General features: G+C 46.8%; 1 protein-coding gene across 1 annotated transcript; it reads right to left on the bottom strand.

Annotated features, from left to right (window-relative positions):
• Positions 1–9,306: 9,306 nt before the first annotated feature.
• On the bottom strand, positions 9,307–10,644 carry RXFP3 (relaxin family peptide receptor 3; the record flags this gene model as incomplete). Its single annotated transcript, XM_082075034.1, has 1 exon — positions 9,307–10,644. The coding sequence occupies one exon, from the start codon at positions 10,642–10,644 to the stop codon at positions 9,307–9,309; it is 1,338 nt and encodes a 445-aa protein (XP_081931160.1).
• Positions 10,645–12,759: the final 2,115 nt, after the last annotated feature.

The following is a 12,759-nucleotide window of genomic DNA, read 5'->3' on the forward strand; positions in this document are numbered from 1 at the left end:
ACTGAATGAAATGAGGTAGGAAACAAGGTTGCCATGTTATCTAAATGACACTTTCCTTTTTCTTTCTCTTATGAATGCCTGCCACATTCCCATTTCACAAGCAGGCCTGTCATGCAAGCAAACCATTCAAGGACGTTTTGGTTCTCTTGTTTAGAGCACTTGCAGTGTTAGTAACATTTTTCTTCCCCGATGTTCATTCTGGTCTTCACAGTGATCTCATTACATTTGTTTGACTCCCTTGGAAATAAGCAACTCAGGTGGTTTGTGGGAGACACTTTTCTTCCAGGTAAACTACGCAAGTCAGGATGAACTCGCAACTTTAGCTTTGGTGCCCATGAAATGGTACCAGTCCCTGCAGCATATCAAAAGATAGGGAGAGTGGTGTGAGCAGGAGGTTTGGCAATGATGACATTTGGTATTTCTGTAGCGGGATCGCTTCATGAAGGATAAGGGTGGAAGCATCTGCTGTAAAGTGTCTTCAAATTATTTTTGGCATGATAAAGCTATGAAAAATGACCTATAAACCCAGACTTTTCCTTCTAAGTTTCCAGCATTCATTTATTATTCCCTAGCTGCCCCTTCTTTGTTTATTTAAGCAGCAAATGGTCAGGGTCACTTGTTCAAGACTAAATTGTGAAAAGCAATCTGTAATTCTGTTGATTTCTATGGTGTATCCAGTTTCATACATTGCTCCTTTAGGTATGCAGAACATGTTAATCAGTTGTATTTCTTAATGTTTCCTCTTGAAAATGAACTTTTTACCTCCCCATGTATTAATATTTTACCCATGTATTAAAGATTAATGATTTCACATCATGCAGAGACATCAAACCAGGGAGTATGGCCTTGTGTTGCTCCAGGTAAGTACTTGCAGTAGTGGGAAAACAAAATTCAGTGCTCTCACTCTGGATTGCACAGTAGACTGAGATAAGCAGATCCTGCCTGATATTTTCAAGGAGAGAGATCTGTGACCTTTTCTAAAAAATTTGATTTATTTTTGAAAGGGTAATTATCAAAGGCTATGTCTGCTCCAAAGAGGAGAGTGAACGGAGCTTCTGTCTTTCAGTAGATCAAGTATTTTCCTACTTGAAGGCTGGGTGCTTGGTTGCCCCCCGGTGTTTAATGACATTATAGCACTTCTCCAGGGCGTAGGAGCTCCCTGCCTTGCCTCGCATTGCTTTCTAGCATCAATTCTTCTCCTGTTTCATCTTACCCTGAAGTGACGTGCTGCTGCAATTCAGCTCTCTCTTTTCATGTGTAAGCAAAAGAAAGTTGCTTGCTAATAGCTGTAACCCAGCTGTGTAATGCCAATGAAGACACCAGTACATGAACACATAGGTAGGAGCCCACCAAGAACACACTTAGCACCAAACTCATGGTAGAATCTGGCCTTTGAAACCTTCAGTGCTAATGCCAAGACTCAGTCCTGGAGTGCAGCCATCCCTCATTTGTTTGGTGGATGAATTTCTGTTGCATTTCTTCCTGACAAGTAAGGTGCAACAGGAGGAAGGGACAGTGGAGGACACAGAGAGGACAACAGACAGCCTCAGCGTCTTTGACCCCTCTGTTTTCAGTGCCCCTCTGCTCATAAGGTGTTGAGGAGCAGAGGGAAAGACAGCAGAAATGTGGGGTCTAAGGAGAGACATGAGTGGAAGAAAAAGGTTCTGGCAGAGATACCTTTTGTTGAAGTCTGGGAGCACTAGCCTGGAGTTGCATGGGTCACCATATAACTGCAAATGTATCTCAAATGATTTGTTGTGCTTTTCAACATTCAGATCTGATTTTGTTTGTTTGTTTGTTTTTAATAAAATAAATGCCATACATATTGCAATACAGTTTGCAAGTTATCAGATTCCAGGGATTTTGAGGGCTGGATTACCTCTCTCTTTAGTAAGTGCTGAAATTTCAACATAACACCCAATCTCAATAAAAAGACCTTTAAGAAATATATCCCACATATTGTTAGATTGCCATAACATTGCAAAATATAGCAATAAAACAGCTGTTAAAACTATGTTTCTCTCTGAGAGATGGCACCTTATTAAAGGATGTTGTTCCTTTCTGAACAGAAATGTTGAGGTTTTTTGAATATTTTACTTGGAATTACTTCATACCAAGTGTGCTCAAAATTCAAAATTTCAGTCTATGTCTCTGAAAATGTATCCCCAAATCTGAAATTCAAACTAGATTCTTCTTTTTAACTATTTATTATCAGCTGTACATGTTGAGCAGTTATTTAATACAGTGCTATAGGAGACCTGTTACTTTCAGTTCAGGAGCTCATGGATAGCTCTCTACCTATATATGCATCATTGGATTTGCCTATTAATAAGGGACTGGGGTTCAGCAGAAAATGCTTTTTGATGGGAAAAAGGAAGAGTATGTTTCCTCTAAGCTTCCGTCAACTGTTTCAGCAGAAATAAAAAGCAGTGAAAGCATTTTTGAAATCTCTTTATGACCATAAACATATATTAAATAATTTAAAATCTACAATAGGAGGTGATCTAGTTTTTAGAGTTTTTGCAGAAAAAATGTCAGGCAAGACAGACATGTGCACATTCTACTGTATTGGAACAAAGACATATTCGTAGCAATTTATTTGCCATCACAGAATCACACCAAGGCACAGAATAGTTGGGGTTGCCTCTGGAGGTGACCTAGTCCAGTCCTCAGGCTCAGCACAGAATTGCTACAGCAGCTGGTCAGACTGCATGTGCTCAGATACTGAGTATTTCCAAAGATGGAGACTCCACAGTCTCTCTAGGTGACATCTTCTGGTGTTTGACCACACTCACCATAAAAAGGTGGGTTTTTTTCCTCATTTAAATGAAATCTATTGAATTTCAGGTTCTGCCTATTGCCTGTTGTCCATTGCCTGTTGTCCATTCCCTGGACAACACTGAGAAGAGTCTGGTTCGATCTTCTTTAACCCCCACCCCAGTCAGGTATTTACACACATTGATAAGATCCCCCTGAATCTTCTCAGCTCCCCAGATCTGTCAGCCTTTCCTTACATGACAGATGCTTCAAGCCCTACATCATACTGGAGCCTCTCCAGTAAATTAATCTCTCTCTTGTACTGGGGAGCCCAGAATTGGACACTGCATCCCAAATGTGGCCTCACCAGGCTGAGCAGAGGGGAAGGATTAACTCCCTAGATCTGCTGGCAATGCTCTGCTTATTGCATTTCCCTTTGTTGAACCCCCTGAGGTTCTTCTCGGCCCATTTCTCCAGCCCATCAAGGTCCCTCTGAATAGTGGCCCAAGCCTCTTGTGTATCTGCCATTTCTCCCATTTTTGTATCATTTGCAAACATGGTGGGGTGCACTCTGTCGCATTATCAGATCATTAATGAAGGTACTGATAGAATCATAGAATTATTGAATGGTTTGGGTTGGAAGCGACCTTCAAAGGTCATCTAATCCAACCACCCTGCAATGAGCAGGGACATCTTCAACTAGATCAGGTTGTTCAGAGCTCCATCCAGCGTGGCCTGGAATGTCTCCAGTGATGGGGCATTTACCACCTATCTGGGCAACCTCCTCCAGTGTTTTACTACCTTCATTGTAACAGGACTGTTGAACAGGACTGGCCTCAGTATTGATCACTGGTCACTGCCATCCAGCTGGATTTCATGCTGCTAATCACAACACTTCAAGCCTGGAAGTTCAGCCAGTTTCAATCCATCTCACTTTCCACTTATCTATTCCATTCTTTACTGATTAGGGGTGTCAGGGAGGAGAGCATCAAAACCTTATTTGAGTCAAGATAAACAACATCCACTCTCTCCTTTTACCCACCAGGCCAGTTGTCTCATCATAGAAGGTTACTAGCTTGGTCAGCTGTGATTTTCTTATCATCTCAACTCCCGGCTAATTGTTGGTAGCTATGAATTGGTAGCAACTTTATTAATAACCTCAGTTTTAGGATTTGGCCTGAAAAGAAAATTGAAGATATTTGGTTTTCAGACTTCTGGTCTAAGCTGATCAGGGAGTTTTTCAGAACTACAGAGACAAAGAACTTTTCTGCAATACTCCAGTTTTATCCAACATTAGGTTAGATGTGACTTCTGAATGGAAGTGGAATTCTGAATGGAAGTTCATTGAAGAATGACGTAGAAGCCAGTGTTGAGCAGTTAATTTGACCATTGTGCAATGAGTGCAGTCATTCAGTTGTTCTGTGCAATTCACAACACAGGTCCTTGGAGAAACAGTATCTCATTCTCCCAAGGAATGGATGAGTGAGGGAGTCAACATCCAAGTGTTTTGTTATTTCCCACACTGAGTAGTCTGCAGTTGATCACCTTAACCTTCTGTTAGCACTCTTCAAGCAGGCAGGCCAAGGTTTCAAAAAACTTAAATGACCAAATAAATTGTTTCTGTCTTGGCCCAATTTACTCAGGCATCCTGTGAGTCTGTATTTTACAGTTATGATTTTGTGAAGGATGCTGAGGCTACGCACAAACATAGGCTGAGAAACGTGCACATATGTGTAGGATTTGAAAGAGCCACTTCTAAGGAAAACAACTTCCTGCAACTAGGAAACAGGTCTAAGGTGTGTTACCAGCAGCACTTTACCAAAGGAATGCATTAACTGGCTGCTCAGCCTTTTCTTGCAGACTTTGTCTCAACAGCTACTGCACCAACTGATGCTGAGAATGTACCTGGAGGAGATTCTTATAACTGCTTAATCATTATAAAAAGATATTTTTGATAACCCCTTCTGAATGGATTAATCAGAATTCTCTTTTGAAGCAGGAGAGAAATAAGCCTTACTAAGAATTTGAAATCCAAGCTCCCAATCTAATGTCCTTGAGCTGCACCATACCCATACCTGTGCCTGCCCAAGCTCAGGGATGATGGTTAGATTGGAGCTTCTGCATAGGCATTCATTTGAATAATCAGATTTCAAAGCAGACAGTAGTGAACTGGAATGAAAGGGACTGCATTTGATTTATACTGCTAAAGTGAGTACTTAAATAATTCAAAGAGAAAGTGAAGCAATATTTCTACTGAAGAGGTATTTAAAAAGGGAAACCTGGAAATCGGAGGTTGTTATTACATTAAGAGCTTGGTTAGTCATTTGAGGGAGAGAGATATTTAAAGGTCCTTAGGCAATCAAAGTTAGTGCCTAATGAGAACATCTGGGCTGTAAAGGTTTTTCCAGTTCGTCACTAGATGTCAGCCTGCACCTTCGGGTTCCTGTCATTCTGTGGCAATGTGCCCCTCTCTACCAGCACCCCACCAGGAATCTCCAACAGCAGGAGGCTGGTCACCAAAATCTCTTAAAGAACTCCATAAGTATTGTTTTGCATCCTTCAGCTGTCTTTATTTTAGTCCATGAAAAGGCAATTGTTACAAATGAAGACATGAACATTTGAAGGAAACACAAGTGGTTTTGAAGCATCTTGTGCTGGTTACTTATGAAACCCCCAGATACCCAGTAGAATTTGTTGTTGTTAACACGTAGTCTCAAAGCTGGAGCTTTAAAGACCTTCTGTCCAGGCCACAGGCCTGATGTGCACACTCAGAGCAGCAGCCCCTTCCTTGCGATGCCCAGGCTGGTGCCCCTGCCCATGCTACAGGGTGCAGACCTCATGTACAAATAGCTGGGACTTGCAGCACATGTGAAACAGAATTTCCCTCTGCTCATGTGCAGCTGGAGCAGTGTTCTTTGGCCATGCTGGGCGCACACTGACCTGCACAGCCTGACCTGCCAATCTGGCCTAAATCAACATTTGCTCAATGGGTGGATTGTGCCTTTTTTGAACTCATGACCTACACCTGGTGGCTTAAGAAAGAGCTGCTGTCTAAGTTCATAGACCAGTCCCTCAAGGTATTTTTCTATTTGGGTGATTTGCAAAATGTAAAGTTTTCATGTCTTTAGTGATCAGATACCTGGGGCTTCCTCTGAGCATGGTACCTTGCTAGCATTATGGCCTAGCTGTGGGTTGTTCTGAACACCATCTATTTTACTGTGTTGTTTTGCTGGCGTAAAATTATGTCTGCATTGACGTCCACAAAAGCACACAGGTTTTGTTATGCTGAGCAGCACAGAGGATGTCTTTTAGGCAATTTCCTATCTATAGACATTCATAGTTATGCTTTAGACACCTGGACAGCTTTTTATGTAATGTACAAGAACATTTAAGCATCAGGATAGGGATTAAAATTCCAGCAAGCCAAGTAAGAAACTATGCTGTTCAAAAGCAAACACTAAGAAGGGAGTCTGGCTTTGAGACTCATCCACTTTTCTTAATTTAGGTACTTTCTTCTGGCCCATTTAGACATGGTTAGATCTCTCTGAACTCTGGAGTTAAGTGTTCCTGACATCCTCTTCTCATACAGCTGTGTAGCTTTCTTCATCTGCTAGCACAGGCATTAGGGCTTTCTCCCAGAACATGTGAGACTCAGATGCATTTCTTGCAAATGCTTTGACACATTGGGCTGCTAGATTTATAGGTCTAGAAAGCTCTCAGGCTCTTGCATGGCTTCCTGAAACTTTAATTGAACCAGGACCTGAGAGCAAGTTAATCATTGTTCTCGGAAAGGGGAGACCTAGAATCCAGGCCTGGATCCAATATCCTCATCTGTATTTACAAGGTAAAAAAATCTTGGAACTTCCTCTTTGGGGCTTACACCCAACCACTATGCTCCAAGACAGCGCTCAAGGGCTTGCTTTCCCTTTATGACCAAGCAACAGTGAGCAACTCATGCAACAGGGAACTGTTTCAAGCCAGAGGACTTGAGCACATACATGGAGTAGACCAGAGATTCAGTCATTCCCCAGGGATGTGCAAGGGGGAAAGATGAGTTTCCTAGGCTATGGGCAAAAGCTCTGCCCACTTATTTAGCATTTCAAAAGAGAAAAGGAAGGAGCATAATCTGCACATGCATTGAAGGTGGGACAGAAGCAGCACATCTATACATACATGCAAAAGGATGGGGGGGATGAGTTAAGTTTACAGCCCCTCCTTAGTGTGGCCTGTCACCATGTGGTCTGTGTTGGGGTGCAGAGCTGCCTCCCTCGCTTCAGATACACACTGAGGCCAGTCCTGACTGAGAGATCCCCATGAAGCACAGAGGTAAGTGCTACAGACATAAGCAGATTTAGGCGTGCTCAGGAGCAGACTTCCAGGCACAAAAAAATTTACTAGGAAAAAACTTTTAAGTACCTACAGACTTCAACTGGCAGCCAAGTCAGGACTTAGGAACTTAGAGGGGCAGTTGTACAGTACTTAGAAGCTCAAGTTCTTCCGTGGATATATCTGATTTCTTCAGAGTCTTTGCATCTGTATAAGTATGTACATCAGCTGCCAGCTTGCTTCTGCGGTTCTTCTCCAGGCGCATGCATCTTCCCAGTTAGCAAGCTCCCAAGGCTGTAGTAGAAATCTCTTCTGCCTTGGAAAAACAGAACAGCTTCTTCTTACAAGTAGCAGAACCAGCTGCTTCCAGTCCAAACCTGAATTTTACAACAGGAGTTACCAACACGTACAATAAACCTATCAGAGTCTGCAAAGCATAATTGCCACTAACAGCACAGCAATTTTCTCTGGAGAGAAACAGCAAGTTTTCTCCACATCAGTACTTAGAGGTGACAAACAACCCTCTGCAGAAATGTTTTTTTTAGCAGAGTCAAGCAGATGTTGGAGTTAGGCTGCAGGGTAAGGGGCTAGAAATAGAGAGGGACTTTGAATATTGTGTTTATATATTCTTGCCATTTGCAGTATTGGGGATTAATGAACTTGTGTTTTGACAACAAAAGCAGAATTGTTGAATTTTTCATCTTTTAAAAGAAATATTTTTATCTTTCCATTTTAAATTATTTTTCCTCATAATATATATTAAAAAAAAAAGTAAATACATAAGCTTACCATAAAAAGTTTCACAGCTTAAAATTATGGTTTTTTCATGCCCTTAAAAGCTTCTTTCAGATCAACACCTAGTTATTTCCCAGTTGTTTCTCTGGAACACAGGCTGGGACAGGCATTGTCCCAGCCATTCTCCAGGGTGCAAAAACAGTGACCTGCAGGCTCTAGGGCTCCTCACACCAGAGGAATTGAACTGGAGTTAACTGAAACACTGGCAAGTATCAGTGCAGACCCTTAACAAAGACTTTCACAGAACAGAAAAAACTTTGTGCTTGGTTTCAGTTGAACCTAGAAGTATCCCCGAGCAAGCAGCTTGAAGTGGCTATGATTTGTTTCTTTTCCTCCCTGCCCCCTTTTTATTTTTTTTATTTATTTTTTTTTTTTTTATTTACAGTTGTGCTGGAGTGAAATACAAACAGTCTGAAGTGCAGCAAGACAGAAACATGCAGCCTCAGTGCCCTGGGAGAGACATCTGTCTTGCCACACACAGTTTGGGACTGTGGGTTCTCCCGCATCAGCCTGAAGAGAGGATGGTGAACACTGTGTCAGGGGTCTGACCCCATCCCCTCCAAAACCAGGCAAAGCAACACCTCTCCATGAAGCTGCAAGTTCTTGTACTTGGTTTTCTCCTTAGCTGTCAGGGTTGCTCTGTGTCCTGGCAGCAGCAGCGGGGATGGGGGGAGCTAGAAAAGCAGATCCTGCACAAATCTGGAGGAGCCCACAGTGCTCCTTGTCCCCTCTCTTTTCTGGGTCCCTAAGAGAGGGGAAAGGGGCCAAGACACAACAAGCAGGAGCCTTGTACCCACTTGTCCTGGCTGTTCCACCAGGGCAGGTGTGACACAGGACGTAGGCTGCCTGATCCCTGTGCCCCTGCTGGAGTCCGGGGGGCAGGGACCATAGTCAGGCTGGCACTATTTACAATGCTACGCAGCAGTGAGAGAGCAGCCCAGCTCCTTCCCCCTGCCACAAACACACACACAGGGCTGTGAGGGCTGCTGGCTCTTTGCTACTTGCACCTGCAGGTTGGAGTGACAGAGCAGAGGCCTCCCAGCCTTGCTCCAACCCACCCAGCCCCTCTCCTCCCTACGGTGCCTTTCACATCCTGTATCCCCCCTGACTGGAGTCCCATCACCCTCCCCAGTTCCTCTTCCCCAGAACACATACAAACACTAAAAGCATCTCCTAGAGATACTCCAATCCCCAGTGCGCCACCATTGCCTCCTCCTACTCCTGTTCTCCAGTCTGGGGGACATTTTCAAGAAAACAATTTCCACCAACAAGCTTCTGAGAGCAGGCACAACCTCCAAAGCATATCTTTCACACAGAATCCCTCCTTTACCCATACCTCCTCCCTTTGTCCCCACCAGGCATTCAATATCCCAGGGCCACATCTTGCACGGACCCCACAGTCCCACCCCCCAAAACCCCCTGCCCATCTCAGCACTGCTGCTCCGTGGAGCTGGCAGGCAGCAGGTCATGGCGGCTGCTGTACATCACCACCCCAGGGGGGTAGTAGGCCACCTCTGGCTGAACATTTGCAGCAGGAGAAGAAGCAGTAACAGGGTGGACAGGCACCAAGGCGTGCAGGGCCTGCTCCTCCTGCTCAGGCTTGGTGGTGTCGGTGAAAGGACGCATGGTGGTGAGGGAAGGTGAGGTGATCCTCCAGAGGAGGCTCTTCAGTGCCTTTCGAAACTCCCTGCGCATGAGGCAGTAGAGGATGGGATTGAGGCAGCTGTTGGAGTGTGCCAGGCACACGCTGATGGGGAAGAGGTACACTTGGGAGAGGAAGTACTCGGTACTGAAGTGCACTACGTTGAGTTTGATGAGGATGCCCCAAGTTGTGAGTGCTTGGTTAGGCAGCCAGCACAAGAAGAAAGACAGCACCACGATGGACACTGACTTAGTCACTTTGGAGCGGCGCTTGGTGCTGGGGCCACTGCAGGTGCTGCCAACATGCTTGTCACTGATGAAGCGCACCAGGAGCAAGTAGCAGAGGCTGATGATGGCCAGTGGCACCACAAAGCCCAGGAGCACCTTCTGGATGTGGTACAGACCCAGCCAGAACTGGGCATTGCTGCCTCGGCCCTCGGGGAACTTGACAAGGCAGAGCACATCATCAAATACGGTGGCAGTGGTGGAAAAAATGGCATGAGGCAGGGAAGCTAGGATAGCTAAGAGCCAGATGAGTGCACAAAGCCACTTGGCAGAGCAGCAGTCACCCAGTGGGTCACCTCGCCGCTGATTCTTCAAGGCTGAAGCCACAGAGCGGTATCGAGCCACACTCATGGCAGTGAGAAAGAAGACACTGGCATACATATTCATAGCTGTCACATAAGAGACGATCTTACACATTGCCTTGCCGAAGAGCCAGTTGAAGTCCAGTGCGTTCTCCACTGCCCAGAATGGCAAGGTCAGCACAAACTGGAAGTCAGTCACTGCCAGGCTAGTCACAAAGATGTTGATGGAGGACTTTCTCCAGCCTTGTTTGCTTTTCATCAGGTAGAGCACCAGCAGGTTGCCCACCAGCCCCATGGCGCACACCACAGAGTACACCAGTGAGATGACAATCCGCACCACATCAGAGCTGTCCCCCTGCATCCCGTCAGCTCGCTCCAGGTTGATGTTCTTGAAGAGCTGCAGGAAGGACATGTTGCTCTTGTTGCCCATCTGGGCACCCTCCAGCAAACCCAGTGGCGAGTCCCAGGACTCCCAGTCCGCTCCTTCCTTCATGCCGCCGGCTGGCGAGCAGGAACCGCTCTCGCAGGGCTCGCCCATCCCATGCTAGGGAGGGCGCCCGGTCCGCAGGAGCCTTTCCCCAGAGCCCCAAGCCGGCAGCGGCGGGCGGGCTCTGCGGCGGACGGGCTGCCGGAGCTGCGGCAGGGATAGGGACGGCGACTCTCCCGCCCGGCGAGTCCCCGCGGCTGGAGTCGGTCCCGCCCCGCGCCGCGGTTATATCCGCGCCGGCGGGGCCGGGGCATGCGCGGCGCGGCGGCGGAGCTCTCCCGGGTGCTGAGTGGGGGCGGCCGCGCCCCCGCCCCCCCCGGCCCTGCAGTTCTCACTCGCTCACTCACAGCGGCTGCATCCCTGCCGCTCGCCTCCCTCCCGTTCCGCCTGCCCGGCTGTGGACCGGGCGTGTTAACCAACCGAGCGGCGCCTTTCCGTGGGCTGAATTTGGCAAGTTCCCGATCCGAGGCGATGCCCTCTCCGAAAAAACTCCGCCCAGCGGGTCAGCTCCAAAATACCCGCCGCTTTCCCTCCTGCGCTTGGGACGTGCTGGGGTGCGTCGCTCTCCTGCTCAGATGAGGGGCAAGCCCGAAACAACCTGCGCTTTCCTGCCTGAGGAACCTCGGCACCAACCCTGGACGTGCTTCTCTGTCCTCAAAAGGACCACATTCCCTCTACTCCGCCCTGGTGAGACCCCATCTGGAATATTGTGTCCAGTTCTGGGCCCCTCAGTTCCAGAAGGACAGGGAACTGCTGGAGAGAGTCCAGCGCAGGGCAACAAAGATGATTAAGGGAGTGGAGCATCTCCCTTATGAAGAAAGGCTGAGGGAGCTGGGTCTCTTTAGCTTGGAGAAGAGGAGACTAAGGGGGGGACCTTATTAATGTCTGTAAGTATATAAAAGGTGAGTGCCATGAGGATGGAGCCAGGCTCTTCTCGGTGGCAAACAAAGATAGGACAAGGGTTAATGGGATCAAGCTGGAATACAAGAGGTTCCACTTAAATTTGAGAAGAAACTTCTTCTCATTGAGGGTGACAGAGCACTGGAACAGGCTGCCCAGGGGGGTTGTGGAGTCTCCTTCCCTGGAGACATTCAAAACCCACCTGGATTATGTTCCTGTGTGACCCCATCTAGGCGTTCCTGCTCTGGCAGGAGGATTGGACTAGATGATCTTCTGAGGTCCCTTCCACTCCCAAACATACTGTGATACTGTGATACAGTGCAGAGACAGACAAAACACCTTTCCCACTTTCGGGTCATGGGAAGACTGTACTATCCCTAATTTCAGAACGAACGGCAGGGACAACCAAGCTGTGAAGTCCGGCTGCCGGTTGCACGCAGCGCCGGGGCGAAGGCAGAAGCGGGCAGGACCCGCCAGGGGCAGACGCCGGTTCCGCGGGAGGCCGAGGGGCGGGCGCGGCTCCCGGAAGCCGATCGCCCGCAGAGGGCCTCGGCGCGCCGGGCAGCGGCAGCACCGGCCCGGGGAGCTGAGCAGCGGCAGCCGGCACACCCCTGCCCTGTGCTCTGCCACCCAATTTGCAGCAGAAACAGCAACCGATAGAAAGAGGAACCGAGGCTTTCCTTCTCCTATTCTGCTTGCGAATAAATTACTTTGATAAGTGCACGTTCTGAAAGCGAAATATATTCTAAGTATACCTAAATAAAGCACTGTAAATCAGCCATCTGGGGGAGATTAAGGAAAGATTTAACAAGTACCTTATTTCTCCCTAGTGTTTAAACTGATTTATCTCATCAAAATTCCTCCAAAGAGATGGCCGTGTGTGCCAACTGTTGCCAGCAGTCCACTCATTGCTCTGGTTTACATCCACAGTGACCCTGTAAAAGTTATCAGCTGGATCACAGGAGTGTGAAAGGGAAACAAGAGTAACTACGAAGTTTTATACCTTTTTTTTGTGTTGTATATGATGAGGGTACAACTTATGGGAATAAGCAATGTAATACTCTGCGAAGACAGCCTCCAGATTACTTGCTACACTAAATACATTGGTACTAGAACAAAACAAAATAAATGAAATAATGGGCCTTCAAAAAGCTGACTGCAGCAGACCTTGAAAAATGGACTCCTGACATTTCTTCCGAGCTTTTTTCAAATCATGGAATTTTTCTAGGCTTCCATACCTTATAATTGCTGACTAGAGTTGCATTC

Source organism: Streptopelia decaocto (genome assembly GCF_964273445.1).
Source record: "Streptopelia decaocto genome assembly, chromosome: Z".
Lineage (NCBI taxonomy): Eukaryota > Metazoa > Chordata > Aves > Columbiformes > Columbidae > Streptopelia > Streptopelia decaocto.